The sequence below is a fragment of the Mustela lutreola genome, chromosome 17 (genome assembly GCF_030435805.1).
Source record: "Mustela lutreola isolate mMusLut2 chromosome 17, mMusLut2.pri, whole genome shotgun sequence".
In the NCBI taxonomy this organism is placed as follows: domain Eukaryota; kingdom Metazoa; phylum Chordata; class Mammalia; order Carnivora; family Mustelidae; genus Mustela; species Mustela lutreola.
In genome coordinates, this window is record NC_081306.1 from 20,281,186 (window position 1) to 20,298,761 (window position 17,576).

General features: G+C 57.6%; 1 protein-coding gene across 4 annotated transcripts in view; it reads left to right on the top strand.

The window, feature by feature from the left end:
- The window catches only part of LOC131819867 (mitochondrial import inner membrane translocase subunit TIM16), a 64,170-nt gene that overhangs the window by 46,112 nt on the left and 482 nt on the right, over positions 1-17,576 (top strand). Inside the window, exons 10-31 of one of the 4 annotated variants that reach the window (XM_059155266.1) lie at positions 627-681; positions 1,150-1,207; positions 1,285-1,430; positions 1,513-1,605; positions 1,716-1,862; positions 2,387-2,513; positions 2,799-2,974; positions 3,459-3,567; positions 3,674-3,760; positions 3,842-3,984; positions 4,059-4,163; positions 4,243-4,328; positions 5,103-5,244; positions 5,343-5,432; positions 5,977-6,093; positions 6,360-6,495; positions 6,895-6,986; positions 7,513-7,599; positions 15,272-15,356; positions 16,309-16,445; positions 16,849-16,914; positions 17,273-17,432. In XM_059155266.1, the coding sequence (XP_059011249.1) occupies positions 627-681; positions 1,150-1,207; positions 1,285-1,430; positions 1,513-1,605; positions 1,716-1,862; positions 2,387-2,513; positions 2,799-2,974; positions 3,459-3,567; positions 3,674-3,760; positions 3,842-3,984; positions 4,059-4,163; positions 4,243-4,328; positions 5,103-5,244; positions 5,343-5,432; positions 5,977-6,093; positions 6,360-6,495; positions 6,895-6,986; positions 7,513-7,599; positions 15,272-15,356; positions 16,309-16,445; positions 16,849-16,914; positions 17,273-17,359 (2,371 nt within the window). In that variant the 3' untranslated portion in view covers positions 17,360-17,432. Of the gene's footprint in view, positions 1-626; positions 682-1,149; positions 1,208-1,284; positions 1,431-1,512; positions 1,606-1,715; positions 1,863-2,386; positions 2,514-2,798; positions 2,975-3,458; positions 3,568-3,673; positions 3,761-3,841; positions 3,985-4,058; positions 4,164-4,242; positions 4,329-5,102; positions 5,245-5,342; positions 5,433-5,976; positions 6,094-6,359; positions 6,496-6,894; positions 6,987-7,512; positions 7,600-7,713; positions 8,331-10,082; positions 10,224-15,271; positions 15,357-16,308; positions 16,446-16,848; positions 16,915-17,272; positions 17,433-17,576 lie in introns of those variants that run through there. The other 3 variants (XM_059155264.1, XR_009349368.1, XM_059155265.1) reach the window with 3 other exon arrangements.

A 17,576-nucleotide genomic window follows, 5' to 3' on the forward strand; every position in this document is an offset into this window, starting at 1 on the left:
GGAGGCCCTTGTCCCAGCCCCTGGCTTAGTTTTAAAGTCATGCTGGGGAGGCTTCTGAGTCTCTAAGATGTCCTCAGAAGCCTGGGGTAACTGAGGAGGGGGTCCCCAAACCTTAGTGCAGACCTGGTACACCCAGGACGACTGTACTGGGCAGGGATGGAGGGAGTCCCTGGTTCCAGCAGGCCCACTCGGCTTCCTTAGTAACTCCGGCCTGATGCGTGGGCTGGCCACAATGGGAACCCAGGGACAGAGTGCATGTGGGCTCTTTCTGGAGCTGGTGAGCCTGGGATGGAGCTCAGGACTGAGGTGTAGAAGGGGGGCCCAGCTTCCCTATGCCCAGGGTCCATATGAGTCCTGGAGTGAAGCAGGTGGGCAGATGGGGAAGCCAGGGCAAGAAACGCTGGGACATGGGGATGTGCTCAGCGTCCGTGTGTTGGTACCACAGGGAGAGAGAAAGTGGAGGGTCCCAGGGGACAGGCTGGATCAGCTAGAGGGGCCACATCCCTCCCCGCCAGCGTGGCGCTTGGCCTGAGCCCCCATCTGGAGTCACGAGGCTGACCGTTCTCCAGCTGCCCCTCAGGGACAGAGGCTGGCCGCATCCTGTCCACTAGCCCTTTCTCCCTCAGGTCTCTTCTGCCCCTGCTGGACCCAGACTCCGGGCTCCTGATCCTGGCAGGAAAGGTGAGCAAGAGTGCCCGTCCTTGTCAGCGCCTCCCACCAAGTGTAGTGCCCTCACGTGCCAGGTCCGTCACAACCTTTGACCTAGCCCGCCACCTGGGAGACTGGGGACAGAAAGAAGCCTAAGCCGTGTGACCCAGGCTGCACCCCTGCCAGGCTGAGGGGCATTCAGGTCGGGATGACTGTAACGCCCAAGAATGTCAGCTTTGTGGACAAGGCCAACACTCAGGGTTAGCCCCTGGCAAGGCGCTCTGTAAATCCGGACTGTGCCCTGTTCTTACTGTGTGCACGGTGAAGCCAACTGAGGGCGGGGCGCTGGTGTGGGCTTGGGAGCGGGAGGGGGGCGGGGTGGGGACGGAGCGGGGCTAGGGGGCGGGAGCTGGGTTGGGGTACGGAGCTGGTGCCCGCGGAGGAGGCCTGGCGCAGGCGGCCTGACCGCGAGTGGCCACACTCAGGCTGGGCTTGTTTCAGGGCGAGAGTCAGTTGTACTGCTATGAGGTAGCCCCCCAGCAGCCAGCACTGAGCCCAGGTAAGCCCTGTTCTCCTCCGTCCTACCCCTCCTCTCTCCCACCCTCCCCGACTGTCTTCCCGTGGTGTCCCCCACAGTGACCCAGTGCCTCCTGGAGAACGTGCTGCGGGGCGCGGCTCTTGTGCCCCGGCGGGCGCTGGCCGTCATGGGCTGCGAGGTGCTCCGCGTCTTGCAGTTGAGCGACATGGCCATCGTGCCTGTCAGCTACCACGTGCCTCGCAAGGTGAGGGGAACCCTGGGTGAGGGGCCAGGAGGGCCCGGGCAGCCTGGACCTTCCCGGCCACATACCTGTCTACTACTACTAGGCTGTGGAGTTCCACGAGGACCTGTTCCCAGACACCGCAGGCTGCGTGCCCGCCTCTGACCCCCATGCCTGGTGGGCTGGGAGCAACCAGCAGGTAGGGGCACGGTCTGGCAGGCCATTGCACTGTCCTGTCCGGCTGTCTGCTCACCCAGCCTCAAACACCTGTCCCATCCCCCTATCTCAAACGCCAGCCTCCTCCCACAGGTGCAGAAGGTGAGCCTCCACCCAGCTCACCGGCCCTACCCCAGCTTCACCTCCTGCCTGGTGCCCCCCGCGGAGCCCACGCCCGATGCAGCCCCACCTGCTGTGGCGGTGCCTGCAGACACCCCCGGGGGTGATGCGGACCCCAGCGTGAGTACCTGGGCTGTCCGCCTGTCCTCCCCATCCTGCCGCCACCGTGGGTCCCCTGAGTCAAAGCTGGCAAGAACTTTGGGCCGCCTGATGGTCTTTGAGCCTTTTTTAGCTGTTAAGCGCAAGAGAGAGAAACACGTGAAGCATAAATAAAGAACATCGCACTGTTCTCTAAATTGAGCAAACACATGAAAAGCAAGACTTTCACAGAAAATCCAGATTTCTGGCTTCTCTTGAAATCCTGGCAGATCTTAACCAAACTGGGCCTGTTCTCCTACAAAGCTAGGAGCTGGCAGCTACCACCCTCTGTCCACGCAGTCTGAAGCTTAGCTTGCACTGTGTCACCTCCAGCCCTGGTCAGTGTGGGTGTTTATGTCTCCACCCAACACCCCACAGTGAGGCTTCCTGCCCACACAGTGTCCCACCAGCCGGGAGGAGGGGCCCAGACTGATGACCCCAGCGCCATTCCGCTTTGGCCAACACACTGGGGGCCTGCTGGCTGACCCAGGGTGCTTCTCCCCCAGGAGGGCTTCTCCTCCCCTCTCAGCTCGCTGACCTCACCCTGCACGCCCTCCAGCCTGGGGCCCTCGCTCTCTAGCTCCAGTGGCATCGGCACCAGCCCCAGCCAGAGGTCCCTGCAGAGCCTGCTGGGTACGTGTGTCTGGGCAGGAACTAAACCTGTGTATGTTCACCTCCCCTCCCGGGGGGTCACCTGTCCCTTTGGGATGAGGCGAGTCTCAAGGAAGAGGGCAGCCTCGATGTTCCCTGGAGTTCTGGGCTTGAGTCCTGTTTCCAGGCATAGTTCTGGGCAGGTTGTGTTGGCAGAGGCTGGGGCACGGGCCGTGCGCCCTGCAGTGAGGGGAGCAGGCAGCCGGGACTCAGGGCAAGCAGACAGGCAGGGAGTCCTCATGTGGCTCTGTCCCTGCCGCCTGCCAGGCCCCAGTTCCAGGTTCCGCCATGCTCAGGGCACCGTCCTGCACCGAGACAGCCACATCACCAACCTCAAGGGGCTCAACCTCACCACGCCCGGCGAGAGTGACGGATTCTGTGCCAACCGTCTGCGCGTGGCCGTGCCCTTGCTCAGCAGTGGCGGGCAAGTGGCTGTGCTGGAGGTGAGGGTCCCCACCCACCACCGTGTGCCCCAGGGCCCTGCAGGAAGCTAAGGGCATGGGGTATCCACACCAGCTCCAGTCTCAGTGATGGGCACTCACCGTGCATCCCCTTAAAACCCCTCTGCTGTCCCGCAGGGATACCACTCTTCTTCCCGTTTTACGGATGGAAGAGAGCAGTGAGGCACAGAGAGGTTTAGTGCCCTGTCAGGTCACACGGCCGTGTAAGCTGGGATTCGAACCCAGGCTACCTGGGCCCCAAGCCTGAGCTCTTACCTCCGCTCCACACTGCCCCCCGTCACTTTCTGGGACCTCATAGTTGGCACCTGGGGCTCAGCTGAAGATGGCTGAGGCAGAGAGCTTGGGGCCCCCAGCCGTGGGGCATTGGCTGCAGAGGGCGGGGGTGCGGGCACACAGCTTGTCCTGCAGCCCCTGGGGACTGAGCTCCCCGCCTGTTACTGATGGGCCAGGGCGCTGCCTCCCACAGCTGCAGAAGCCTGGCCGCCTGCCCGACACAGCACTGCCCACGCTGCAGAATGGGGCAGCTGTGACAGATCTGGCTTGGGACCCCTTTGACCCCTGCCGCCTCGCTGTGGGTAAGGAGGCTGGGTGCTAGGTTTGAGGGAGGGTTCGGGGGTCTGAAGGAGGGCCGGGGGAGCCCAGAGGTGCTGGGCACAGCAGTGATGAGCCTGCATTCTGCAGGCGGGGAGGACGCCAGGATCCGACTGTGGCGGGTGCCCCCAGAGGGCCTGCAGGAGGTACTCACAACACCTGAGGCCGTGCTCACAGGTCAGCTGGGCCCAGGGTGGGGGCTGGGAGATGGGCGGTGACTCCTGAGGGGCTCAACATTCCCCCATGCCTCTCCCCAAGGCCACACAGAGAAGATCTACTCTCTGCGCTTCCACCCCCTGGCCGCCGATGTGCTGGCCTCCTCTTCCTATGACCTCACCATTCGGATCTGGGACCTTCAGGCGGGAGCCGAGCGGCTGAAGCTGCAGGGCCACCGGGACCAGGTAGGACGTGTGTGGGCAGGGACCCAGCCATATGCGCAGAGCTGCCTCTCACATCTGTCTGCACCTGCCTCCAGATATTTAGCCTGGCTTGGAGTCCCGACGGACAGCATCTGGCCACTGTCTGCAAGGACGGGTACTTGCGGGTCTATGAGCCCCGGGGTGGCCCTGAGCCCCTGCAGGTGAGCAGGGTACACTGGGGGCAGCCTCCAGACCTGCCCAAGGGATGGCTGTTGGGCTTCACATGCTGTATCCCAACAGGAAGGCCCAGGGCCCGAGGGAGCCCGTGGAGCCCGTGTAGTCTGGGTGTGTGATGGCCACTGTCTGCTGGTGTCTGGTTTTGACAGGTAAGGACTCGGGGACCACCATCCCCAGCTAATTGTGTCCTCCTTCCCCAGACGCCCATACGTGTATTAGGCATCAAAACCTGTCCCTGCTATTCACTGATTGGATGGGTGGAAAGATGGCTGGATGTATCGGTGGGTTGGTGGGTAGATTGGTGGATGCATGGGAAAGAGGGAGGTGGAGAGGAAGAATGAGTCAACTAGGAACCCAGAAGGTAAGAACCCCGTGCTGCTGCCTGGAGCCCATGCCTGGTGGGGACCAGGTAAAGAGCATGAAGAAACCAAGCCTACTAGGGAGGTCCGAGGGATTGGTATTTGGCACTTGGGAGGAGGAACCAGGGAGGGCCTCCTAAGGGAGATGTCATCTGAATTGAGCCACAAAAGAGCTAGTACCCAGAAACCCAGGGGAGAGGGCATTCAAGTCTGGATGGAAAAGCCAGGAAGCTGACCAGTCAGGCCGGAGCAGAGGATGAGAAACTGAGTGTGGGGAGATAAGTCCAGACTAGAGGTCTTAATGGTCAGGTAACAGTGCAGTGTTAGGACTGTGCCGAGAAGGGTCAGGGACAACAGTGAGTAGCAGTCAGGGATGAGGCTGTGGCGTGACTCTAGGCCAGTAGTTCTGGGAACTGGATCAGGAAAGAGAATGGACAGAGCCCCGTCAGGCTCCGAAGCCCTCTGGGTCCCCAGCCTGACCAGGGTGCTTGCCAGAGTCCTTGCCCTGATCCAGGCCTCTGCAGCTTTAAGAGTCTGCTTCTGTTCCCCGGATCTCCCTTGCAGCCGAAGTGAGCGCCAGCTGCTTCTGTATCCCACCGAGGCCCTGGCTGGTGGCCCTTTGGCGGTCCTGGGGTTGGACGTGGCTCCCTCTACTCTGCTTCCCAGCTATGACCCAGATACCAGCCTGGTGCTACTCACCGGCAAGGTGGGCTGGGGTATGCAGGTGGGGTTGGTGGGCAGGTGAGCGGTGGGGAGGAAGGCAGCTTGACCTGGCCGCCTCCCTCTCACCACCCCGCGACCTAGGGCGACACCCGCGTGTTCCTGTATGAGCTGCTCCCGGAGGCTCCTTTCTTCCTGGAGTGCAATAGCTTCACCTCGCCGGACCCCCACAAGGTGAGGGGCGCTCCCTAGTCCTCCTTTCTTTGGAGGACACCGGGCTCCCTCGCCCTCTCCTGGCCAGATGGGGAAGTGCAGGGGCCTGTGAGGTCAGCAGGTCACTGGGCGAGGGCCGGCTGGCGGCTCTCTGGAGCTGGCTGTTAAACTCTACCGCTATTAAAAATTAATCCATAAAATCTTAAGTTATATGAACCTACAAATAAATTACATTAAAAACCAGGGCAATAAACATCCAGTGTATCACTTCTCACTCATTTTAGCTGATCTTACAGCTGATTTTGTGCTGCTGGGCTTACTTAGTACATCTGTGGGAGCTGTCAGTGGAGACACTCTCCAGGGCTACCACACGGGTCCCCCCAGCTCTGCACTGAACACATTCTGTCAGTAGCGTGAAGTCACCATCAGGGCTACCCATCGGGGCGTCTTTCCTCCAGAGAGCTCGCAGTTGAGCGCCGCCAGCACGCCGCGGTTCAGGGACAGGGTGTGGTGCTGGCGCTCCGGGAAGGCCCCGGTGGCAGCTCAGACTCCCCTGTTCTCCCAGGGCTTCATCCTCCTGCCCAAGACGGAGTGTGACGTGCGGGAAGTAGAGTTTGCCCGATGCCTGCGGCTTCGCCAGACCTCCCTGGAGCCTGTCGCCTTCCGGCTACCCCGAGTCAGGGTACGGTTGGAGGCCTGGCACCCAACACCTAGTCCCCCTTCCCAACCTCCGTCAGGAGCTTTGGAGCCTGACTGGCCCTGTCACCAAACAATGCCATTTCACTGCTCTTTGGGGCACCTGTACCGCTTACTCTGCTGAGATTCTGAAACTGGCAGAAGGCCCAGCCCGGGGTCCTGGGTCTTACCTTACTGCCTTTCCAAGGGATGTTCATGTGCCCTGGGCATCTGGTTGGTGCTTCCGGGTAGCCCCTTCCTCCTTCCCTACAGAAAGAGTTCTTCCAGGATGATGTCTTCCCAGACACAGCCATGAGCTGGGAGCCAGTGCTCAGTGCCAGCGCCTGGCTGGCCGGTGCCAATGGGCAGCTCCAGCTTCTCAGCCTGCAGCCTCCTGGCATGACCCCAGGTAGGATGAGGAGCTGGGGGGTGGTGAGCGGGAAGCAGGGGAGTGGGTAGGGATGGGAGAAAGGGGCAAATGGCCAAGTCCAAGGTCCCCCTGTCCCTGATGGGACACAGGAACCCCTGGCATTCCCAAGGATGGGGTGCTTGCATTTCCAGGCTTAGACTCTGAGCCCTTTGAGGACAGAGCACAGGGTCTGTGTTTCCAACCCTGACAGAAACAAACACACGTGCACACAGGCACACACGCACACTGCCAGGTACCCCTAATGGGCCTTGTGAACAGAGGGTGGAGTAGCTGATGTTGCCCCCTCTGGCGTCTCCTCCCCAAGAATCAAGGGCTGGGCAAAGAGTCCTCACCAGGGGGATTCTCTGATGTCCGATGCCTGTCCCTCCCCCACCTCAGTGAGCCAGGCCCCCCGTGAAGCCCCTGCCCGACGGGTCCCACCCTCAGCACTCTACCTGGAAGAGAAGTCGGACCAGCAAAAGAAGGAAGAGGTAGGCACAGGACACAGTTGGCCAGTGTGGCACGCAGAGGGTCCTGGCTACACCTGGTGACTGGCTTCCCATTCTCTAGTCCAGCCCAAGCTGAGGCAGGAGCTGGTGTCATCCCTCGCTCAGTTGGGCAGCTTGATGGGGAGACCCCTGTAGCTGACCCATGGGGCAGGGGACTCAGGAAGCCAGGGAAGGGCAGAAAGAGGTCCCTATCCGGCCTGGCCCAACCCAAACAGAGCCAAGACTTTGAGACCCAAATACGTTTGGGACCCTGGCGCACATTTGAGCGTCTGAGGCAGTGTGCGGAGATAGCCGCCCTGGGACTCCAGTGCTGTGTGTCCATCTGCCTCTGGCCCCCTGATCCCTGATGAGGTTTCTTTTTCTGTGAAAACAACCACTTCGTCAGATGTAATGGCTCTGATGAAAATGGCTCTTTTCACAATCTTGAGGGGTTCAGTGTGAGGTCCTGTGTTCTGGGCTTGGAAGTCCTGTCCTGTTGCCTTCCCAACTCTTCTCCTGTCCGGTCTAGCTGCTGAATGCCATGGTGGCCAAGCTAGGGAACCGGGAGGATCCACTCCCCCAGGACTCGTTTGAAGGTGTGGACGAGGACGAGTGGGTGAGTAGAGAAGAGGACCTTGGCATCGCCTCCCTCCGTCCGTCACCTTGCAGCCGACGCCCCCCACCCTTCCCCAGACCTCTCACCCCCCACCCCCTTGGTTTATCTCCCCAGGACTAGCCTGCCCACCACTACCTCTAGCCTCACCGGCCGCTGCCACCTCCTAGAACCACCTGGCGTGGTGCCCTCTGCACGCCTCACATCTCACCCTCCAGCTGGGAGAGGCCTCTTGGCTCTGGCACACTTTATCCCAAAGCCCTGGCTTCCTTTGAGCCTTGGGGACTTCTCTGGCCTCTGGGCCCCACTGTAGCTCCCGTGGATTGTCTGCACCTCTGCTTTCTGTGGGACTGGCTGTTTTTCCTCAGCTGCCTGCTAGCATGGGGAGCCAGGGGTGTGGGCGTGGGGTGGGGGGGAGTGGGGGTCAGTAGCACACCCCTGGGCTGGTCCCAGCCTGGGCTGGCTTCGCCCAGCACCTTCAGTTGTTACACGCTGTCCTCTCTCGCCTGCTGCCCCACTTCTTATCAGGAGTCTTGGGGGCTGGCCCCCTGCCAGGCCATTTGGAGCAGCACCAGTCTCAGGGGACAGGGACCAGTTGCCCTCCTCCTCAGGTGTGAAACCAGGAGAAAGGGGCATTACAGAGCTGAGGGCCCAATTCAGGGGGCTGTGAACCCCTCAGGGACTGGCCTGAGTATACCCTGGATGTTTTCAGCAATTAAACTTTTTGAAGCTGGCGACCTCTTGAGCTGCTGTGGTCTTTTGGCTGATGAAGGGAAAGGGAACAGAAGGATGGATGAGGGAATTTGGCTCTGGGTCCCCGCTTGTCCCAGGCTTCACTTTGCTCCTGAGCTCTTTTCTGCTGCTACGAGTTAGTTCATTCATCCAGCACATAGGCAGTGCTGTGGATGGTAGACGCCGTAATGAACGAGAGAGACCAGGCCTCTCGAGGTACTTGTTCCACTTGTGCTGGGAAGCCAGACTGTGTGCAAGTAAGCAGACCATGAAGAAAGCCATAAAGAAGACAAAACAGAGCCACCTGGCCGGTTCAGTTGGTAGAGCCTGCAACTCTTGATCTCAGGGTAGTGAGATAAACATGCCCCATGTTGGGCATAGACATTACTTAATTAAGAAAAAAAAAAAGCGGGGGACAAATGTGGAAAGGGAGCAGCCAAGATGTAGGGAGAACAGGGTATTCAGAATATGAGGGGCAACCTTTAAGCTGAGAGCTGAGGCCTGAAGGCCACAGAGCCACAAGAGCATTTCAGACAAAAGAAAGGGTGGTCACCGCACTGAAGGAAGAAAGAATTTGGAGATTAGGAGGAAAGGGCAGTGGTCCAACACATTGTCCAAGGCAGCCTGACTTAACCTTCATTAGGGTTAGGTGTTGAGTACCTTCCCGTTGCCAGCCACCTATCTAGGAGTGGAGAAAAGATAAAAGTCCTCTCCACGAGGAATCTACATTCTAGTGGGAAGGAACAGGTTATGAACAGTGAACATAAAATAAATGAATTATGATAATATGGAAGAAGGTGATAAGAAAGAAGTTTTGGGGGAAAAAATAGAGGGGACTGAGAGCCAGACACAAAAAGTCACATACAGTATGATTCCGCTTCCATGAGCTGTTCAGAACAGACCAGTAGAGGAGCACCTGGGTGGCTCAGTCAGGTAAGCATCTGCCTTCCACTCAGGTCATGATCCTGGGGTCTTGGGGTGGAGTCCTGCATCAGGCTCCCTGCCCAGCAGGGAGCCCGCTTCCCCTTCTCCCTCTACCATTCCCCCTCACACCCCCTTATGATCTCTGGCTCTCTGTCAAGTGAAATCTTTAAAAAATAATAATAATAATAACAGAAATCCAAAGGACAGGACAAAGCTTAGCAGTCACCTGGAGCTGGGGGAGGCAAGGGCGGGCAGTTTTTTTTTTGGGGGGGGGAGTTTAATGAAGATGTTCTGGTGTTCTAGTGGTGATGGTTGCACAACTCTGAGTACACTAAGAAGAATTGAATTGTGCGCTCTAAAATAGTGAACTTTATCTCAAAGCAGTTACTAAAAGCAGTTACTAAAACACAATGCGGGGCGAGTTGCAGCGTTGGTGGGGAACGGGGTGGGCCTCATTGAGGAGGTGACATTTGAGCAAGAACTTGAGAGAGATGCCCTTTCCAGACAGAAGGAACCTAGAAGGAAAACCGTTTTGAAGTTTTCTGTTTTCTTATATATTTGTGAGACTTCCGCACCCTACTTATGTTCGTGGGGTGTTTTATGTTTATTGCATATCCTTTAGGACGAAATATTTTGCCAAAACAAGGGAAGAAATTGCCCCGCATTTGACAGATGTGTTCATTCTGTCGCATCTAGCGCGGCGGGATAAACAGGAGGGCGACCCTGGGTCCTGGGACCGCCCATCGCCCGCCCCCGGTTGTCTTCTGAGCCGAGGCCGATTCCGCCTCGGACTCCGCCCACTGGTTATATCCGACACACGCCCCGCCCCCGGGGCGGAACAGTGCGCATGCCTAGTAAGGCGTCACGCATGCGCTCTCTCCCTTGACCTCTGACCCGCCGGCCGCCCTTGAGTTGGAACCGTGGGGCTAGGGAGCCGGAGCCCGCGACTCCGAGGCGGAGCGGCCACCATGGTGAGCCTTGGTTAGGGCCCTGCTGAGCGGGAAGGGAGGCCGTTTCGGGGCTGGGGCCAGGGCGGCGAACTCTGGCCGGGCTGCGGGCGGGGCGCGCCGCCTACGTGCCCGGGGGGAATTGGGTCCGGGGGCGTCGCACCGGGAGGACTGCGGCGGGCTCTGGCGGCCCCGGGGCCACAGAAGGCAGGGCGGGCCTGGCCGGCCTGAAAATGCCCAGCGGAGGCGGTCGCCATGTGCGCACAGCCCCCGCGCGGAGACCTGGCCCGGGAGTCCCTGCGCAGGCTCGCAGCCAGTTGGTGGTATCGCCCTGTAGTACTGTCCCTGTTTGAAAGCTGACGAAACGGGCTCCGAGACTTTGCCAAGGAAGTAGCACACCCGGGGCTTCGCCAGGCCCCGCGACACCGAAAGCTGAGCGTTTCTGCGGTACCATTGGCACCCGGAGCCGGTCCAGAGAGCTGGGCCGGACTGGCTGCGACAGGTCACCTGGGGACCCTTTAAAAATGCAGTGTCCTTAGTTCTGTCCACGGAGGTTCTAGAAGTCCCCCCGGGTGATTGAAGCAGTCGGTTTGGGAAGCCACTTCTTAACCAGTAGTAAGGATACCCTAAGGGCTTGCAGGTGCCAGGCCCTGAGCTGAGGCCTCATGTGGGTTCTCTCATTAATGCTTATGAAATTCGTATGGTCCTTGTCCCCTTTTCACTGAGGAGGACCCTGAATGCCAGGGAGTTTGATTCCTCCAGGGTCATTTCATCCAGCGGTGTCAGAGATGAGTGTTGACCTGGTCACTGCCGTGTTTTTTGACGACCTACAATGAAGCCTCCAACCGGGTCCCTGTCATGCATTCCTGGGTGTCACTCTGAGCCACCCTTCAGAGCCAGATAAAATGTTGCTCTTGAGGAGTTTGTATCCCTAAAGGAGGAATTGGGCAAGTCTGTAAAATATGACAGCTTGGTAATAGGATAAGATCGTGTTCTGAGACGGTTTCACTGGGGTGGGGAGCGGTACCATCTTGAAGGATGTTGGGTTTTGACAGTATGAGAGTAGTAGGGAGGGCATTCAAGGTTCATGGGTATGGTGTCGGGGGGGGGTGACAAAAATGTACTGGAACTAGTGATACTCTACTTTTTAGTGTATTTACAGAGTTTGTGAAGACACTAACATCGCTGAGTATTTGAGAAGAGTGACTTGTGTGTGAATTGGGAGACATCGGGGTAAAAGTAGTAAGAGCCAACTTAAACGTAGATGGATGGCTGCAGGGCAGAGAGAGGTGAGGGGAGAGAAAACCAGAGAAGTTATTTGGAGTTAGAGCTGAGAATGCCCGCCTAAGAAGTGGACTGAGTTTGTAGGCAGTGACTGTGGAGAGTTGTGTGACAGAAGCCCTCCAGCAGAGGGAGCGGTAGGAACGGGAATTTGGAAACCCTGTCTGGGGGCATAGAGTTTTTGCCAAGGGTGAGCTGGTTGTCATATTCATAGAAATGCCAGTCAGGCTGCCATGCCAGCCATAGGTGGGGGCCCCAGGCATACCATGGTCCTGACTGTTCTCCTGCCTTGTTGTGATGCCAGAGGCTGTTTGTGGGGGCTCTGGGTGAACAAAGCCCCCCTCCTACCTCAGTGCATCGTTGAGAAGGAGGTTAGGTTCGGTGGCAGTCTCTGCCCACTGGCCCAAGAGCCTGGAACTGGGCTTTTTTTTTTTTTTTAAAGATTTTATTTATTTATTTGACAGAGATCACAAGTAGGCAGAGAGGCAGGCAGAGAAAGTGAAAGGGAAGCAGGCTCCCTGCTGAGCAGAGAGCCCGATGCGGGACTCAATCCCAGGACCCTGAGATCATGACCTGAGCCGAAGGCAGCGGCTTAATCCACTGAGCCACCCAGGTGCCCCCTGGAACTGGGCTTTGAAGGGAACATTGCACATGGGTCTTTCTGAAAGCCAGGTTCCTTTCTTGATGCACTTAACATGAGATAAGCCACATTCCCAAAAGTCCCCCGGTTCTTGGCTGTGCCCTTCTGCTCTTGTCCTGAGTTGGATGCCATGTCAGCTGGTTGTTCTTGTCCAGGGTCTTCAGGCCCAAGTGTCAGTCAGTGGACTATGGGATGTTTTGGGACTTTCTGGGAGAGGCCTCAGCTAGTGGCAGTCTTCCTCACTCCTTGTCACTAGCAGAACTCTGAGCGTGGCTGATCCATAGCTGGCGCTGGGTACTGAATGAGCGGATGATCCCTAGACCAACAGGGTCTCGTCCAGAAGCGAAGGTTAAGGTTGGGCTGCTTTGAACCTGCCACTGACTGCCTGGTTGGTTTTACGTGGATTGCCTCCTGAGGACCTTGCAGCCCTCCTGTGAGGAAGGTATTATTTTCCCCAATTTGCAGGTGAGAAAACTGAGGTTCCGAGTGGTTGAGTAATTTTCCCAGGGCCACACAGCTAACTAGAAAACAAGCCAGGAGTCTAGGTTATATCTCCAAAGCAGCCTTCTCCCTCCTCTTCTACACTGCTTCTCACTGCCCTTGGCACATAGCCTGGTTTTTTGCAGCCTTCTCCCCTGAGGAATCAGTGGATATGTCAAATGAGTTGCCTCATTGGGAAAAGCTGTTACTCCATAGTGTCTGAGCTTTGTTAAGTTTTGTGAAACGAAGAAGTGTAATAGATGAAAAGCAACGTTTACTGAGCACCTATTATATCACCAGGTTCTGTGCCAGACGCTTTACAAGCATTATCTAATCGAATCCCTGACAGCCCTGTTATTGGGCACATTTCACAGGGGAGGAAATAGGCTGAGGGAACCTGAGAGTTTGTGTCGGGCACACAGGTGATTCCAGAGGTCGCCTATATGACCACACACCATACTTCCTCCCCTGGAGAGGCCTCAGCGGGCCAGCCAGGCAGCCTGCTTAGCCAGCCGGGATGGCCTCTGAAACCGCAGGCCCCCCGAGCCACTGTGCAGCCGTGGCGCTCCAGCAGTGGGAGTGACCGGGCTGTAGTGGTCTGAAGTCTGCAGTTGTGGCTGAGGAGCTGCCCCTCTACCTTCTCAGTAGTACCTTCTCAACGTTCATTACTGAGCAGCAGCCACTCCTCCGGGCAGAGAAGTCAGTGGGCAGTACTAGCCAGAGCTGTGGGGCTGCCGTTGGGCGTGGGGCAGCAGATGAATGCATGGTCTGAGGCCTGAAGGGTGTGCAGGCCGAGGGAACCCTCTGAAGTCACCTACGGGCCTGTCACCCTCTCCATGCCCCAGACAGGACCAGCAGTCCATCCAGGAACCTCCTCTCCCACTCGGGAGGGGCTTTGGGCTTGGAGGGAGAGGTTAGGCAACTTCCCAACCCGCAGTGTGCCCCGTGTTTGTCTTGCCACCCACAGCACAGCTGGCTGCTGCCCTACCCCCTCCCTTTGATCACTAAAGAGTCCTCACTGAGCTTTGCTTTTTAGTGTGAAATACAGGACTTAGGAAATTTCTACTTAGTTGTGAAATCCAAACCCACTTCCATTTATTAATTACTGCTAACGTCCCAGAACCAACATCCCACTCCGCCCATAAGGGCAGGTTCATTGGAAGCCAAACCAGGCCAGTTTGGGAGTCCGGATTCCACTGGAATCTGACAAGCCCCTCTTTGGCTGGGTTCTTGGTCCTGGTCAGGTTGCTCACTTGCCCTCCCTGTAGGATCCTGTGTGGGGTGGGCAGCCTGGAGATGCCACGGCAAACAGCGCCAGTTTGGGGTTTCCTACCCACCTTCCCCTTGAGGACTAGCCATGTCCTCAGGCTGATCATTAAACCTCTCTGTGCCTGGTGTCTTGAATTTTGGGGTTGAATGGCACAGTAAGTAGAATACGGTGACTGGCACCCAGGCTCGGTTGATACCTGTTGAGTGACAACGTGTGATGACAGACGAGTGCAAAGAAGAGAAAGGGAAACCACGGGAGGATGCCCGTGAGCAGTGTCGACCCGCAGTGAGTGCTCTCTGGGTCCTCCGCACACCCTGCTTTGTGCTGTCGCACACACAAGGCTCAGGGCCATTGCCACATGTGCTGTTTGTGTGTAATCTCTGTTCTCAGTCGGTCTGTACAGTTTCCTATCTCAGCCACCTTTTTACCCTTAACCTCTAACGACCTTACACGTCCCCTGTGCTCTAGGTTGCTCCCAGGACAACCTTTACACTTTCTCCTGTTGGGCTCGCCCTGGTCCCACTGCTGAGAAAGCCCCGATACTCCCTTCATGATTCCATCTGCCCTCAAAATCCAGCCCAGGAGAAATATCTTTTCTCTGAGTTTCCATCTCATCTTGAGGCTTTCTTCCATTGCCTTTCTGTCCTCCTGGGCATGGTTCATGAGACTCTTCTGTACTGGGTTAGAAAACTGCTGCGCCAATGTAGACGCTTCCCCATTGGGCGGGTCAGTGTGCAGGAGCTCTGAGGGCACAGCTGGCTTCCGCGGATCCTTGTAGGCCGGGTGCTGAGCAGAGCTTATGGGACTCTGCACGGGCTTGAACCAGTGGAGGAGCTGGTGGCCAGTCCTGTTCTCCCTCAGCAGCTGGCCCTCCATATCTTTGTCTCAGTAGCAGCCCCCCCCCCACCGTGGGCTTTTTGCTGCTTGAAGGTGGAGAGTCTTGTTCACTTTTGTTGTGTTAATTGGAAGGGTGGTCACTAATCTTGGGAACTGAGGAGGCTCCTGGCTCCCTGAGTTTACCGGCTGGTTGAACAGAGGTGGGAGCTGCCAGTCTCAGGAGCTCAGAAGGGACATGCAGGGCGAGTTAATGGTCTGGGCGCAGCCACTGGGCCCTGCAGCCCCATCACCTCAGCTCCTCCCCTCCTGTGTGAAGGCCGTTGGCAGGGGGTGGGGGGGGTCCTGTCTGTCCCTGGGGACTCCCTTGGGTTCACCCCCAGCCGTCTGTCCGGTGAGCACCTGAACCACCCAGAGCAGAGGCTCTTTTTCAGGGTATTTGGAACAAGTCACCTGTGGCTGCTGCTCTGTGCTTCATCACCTCCGAGACCTTGTCACTCGGCCGCCTTTTCCAGGGTCCCATCTCTAGAATGCAGCCTGCTAACCAGGTACCTGCTTTGTCCACAGGCCAAGTACCTGGCCCAGATCATTGTGATGGGGGCGCAGGTGGTGGGCAGGGCCTTCGCAAGAGCGCTGCGGCAGGAGTTTGCAGGTAAGGCTCTGGGGGTGCTGGCAGCTCCGGCCCAGGTCACATTTTCCCATCTGTGGCCGCTCACTACGGGCCCACAGTGAATGCAGAGACCCTCAGCAGCCTGGGGCATTTCCTGGGGGTGGGGGACATCATTGGATTTTGGGACATTCTCATGAAAGGGAAACTTGGGGGGGCGGCTGGGTAGCTCAGTGGGTTAAAGCCTCTGCCTGCCTCTCTGCCTACTTGTGATCTCCATCTGTCAAATAAATAAAAATAAATAAAATCTTTAAGAAAGAAAGAAAGAAAGGGAAACTTGGTTGACATGAACATGGAGGCAGGAGGTAGCAAGCTGGCTCACCTGGCCACCTGTTTTTGTAAACAGTTTTACTGGAACACAGCCCTACCCTCTGGTTGCTTATAAGGCAAAGTCACATAATTGCAACACAGACTCTAATTGCTCTGCAAAGCCTAAAACGTTTATTCTTTGACCCTTTAAGAGAAAGTTTGGTGGCTCCTGATTCTAGGGTCACTGAAATGGAAAAGGTCACCTGAGCCACTTGTTTTGCCATCTATGAAACTGGTGGGTGGCCAGGTCTCACCTGAGCTGTTATTACCTCTTCCTACCTACAGCTTCGTCCTGCTTCCCATTGTAGCCTAAAGCTCCCCAACTTGCTGTCACTTGGGATGAGGGGTTAGGGGAGAGGAGTGGGACAGGGCCATCTCATGGTTTTGGTTGGCACCAGGTACCAGGGTTGGGGACCAGAACCTGCTCCTGTCCTCCAGTGGGCTCAGACTTCACTTCATAGACTCCCCACCCAACCCTCCCAAAAAATCCACTCCTGGAGAGGGGATGCACCCCGTTCCTGCGCATGTCTTCTCCCATGCCAACTGGCATGCTGCGCTGCCTATGTGGAAGGCCCAAGGGATCCTTTGGGCCCCTGAGGGCTGAGCACTCACCAGTGTGTCCACATAGCCAGCCGGGCGGCAGCTGATGCGCGAGGACGTGCTGGACACCAGTCTGCAGCTGCCTCTAACCTGTCTGGCCTCAGCCTCCAGGAGGCCCAGCAGATTCTCAATGTCTCCAAGCTGAGCCCTGAGGAGATCCAGAAGGTGAGACTACGAGGCTGGCTCGGAGGTGGGTCTTGCCTGGGCAGACCAGAATGGCGGCCTGAGGGGTCGGGCCACCAGGATCAGGAGGAGTGAAGGTGGCTCGGCGGAAAGAGGCGGGTGTGGAGGCTGTGGCTGCAGCCAGCTTGGACTCCCAAGTTGTGGGAGCTGCTTGTCACTCCATTTTTACGCCCGAAGCAGGCAGTGGCACAGAACTCCTTCCCCCCGTGGGCACCTGTCCACTTCTCTGTCCCCTAGCAGTGACAGTGGCTTCGGGGTTACATGGGGGGACACGTGGGGCGTCAGGGTTGAACCCTCTGGCTTTCCTTCTTTGTCATTTCCTAGCTTCCCCTGCCTCTGTAACCCAGAGACCGCACACCCTCTCACTGTCTCCCCTCCTCTGCAGAACTACGAACACCTATTCAAGGTGAACGATAAGTCCGTGGGTGGCTCCTTCTACCTGCAGTCCAAGGTGAGTGCTCTTCGATGCTGGGAGGAGGGCACGCAAGGGGGCCTCTTCTCACTGGGGCCCCTCATTTCTAGGAAGTTCAGAACTTGGCAGGCAGGAAGTTGTGCCCTTCCTTGGTGCCCCAGCCTCAGGGAATACCCCCTAAATTGCCATTCCCTCCAGCTACCTCAGCTCCATGGGGCCTAGCCGCTTGGGCTGAATTGCCTGGGCCCTGTCCCCCCTGGGAGTGCTGGGCACTGATAAAGGAAGCACTTGTGTTTCCCAAGCTGTTAGCTTAGACATGCTCGCTGCTGTGCAGGGCCTGGGAAGGGCAGAGGTCCATCCCACTCACTGTCCTGCCTGGTTCTGATTCCCTCCCCAGGTGGTCCGAGCCTGGGAGCGCCTGCAGGAGGAGCTCAGGATCCAGGCCCAGGAGAACAGAGAGAAGGAACAGATGCCCAAAACGTGACCGCTCAGCTCGCCCCACTGCACCCTGCCCACCTCCTTTAATTTATAGTTTGGTAATAAATGTCCTTTCTGCATTTCTCAGTGCACACATCCAGATTCCAGCCAGTCCTGCCCTCCTGGTGCCAGGCCCCTCCTGCAGCATCAGTGTCCTTAGGTCTCCCTCACCCTTCCCACGAGGTACAGAGCCCTGCACCCCCGGCTCTGCCACAAGCCGCCTC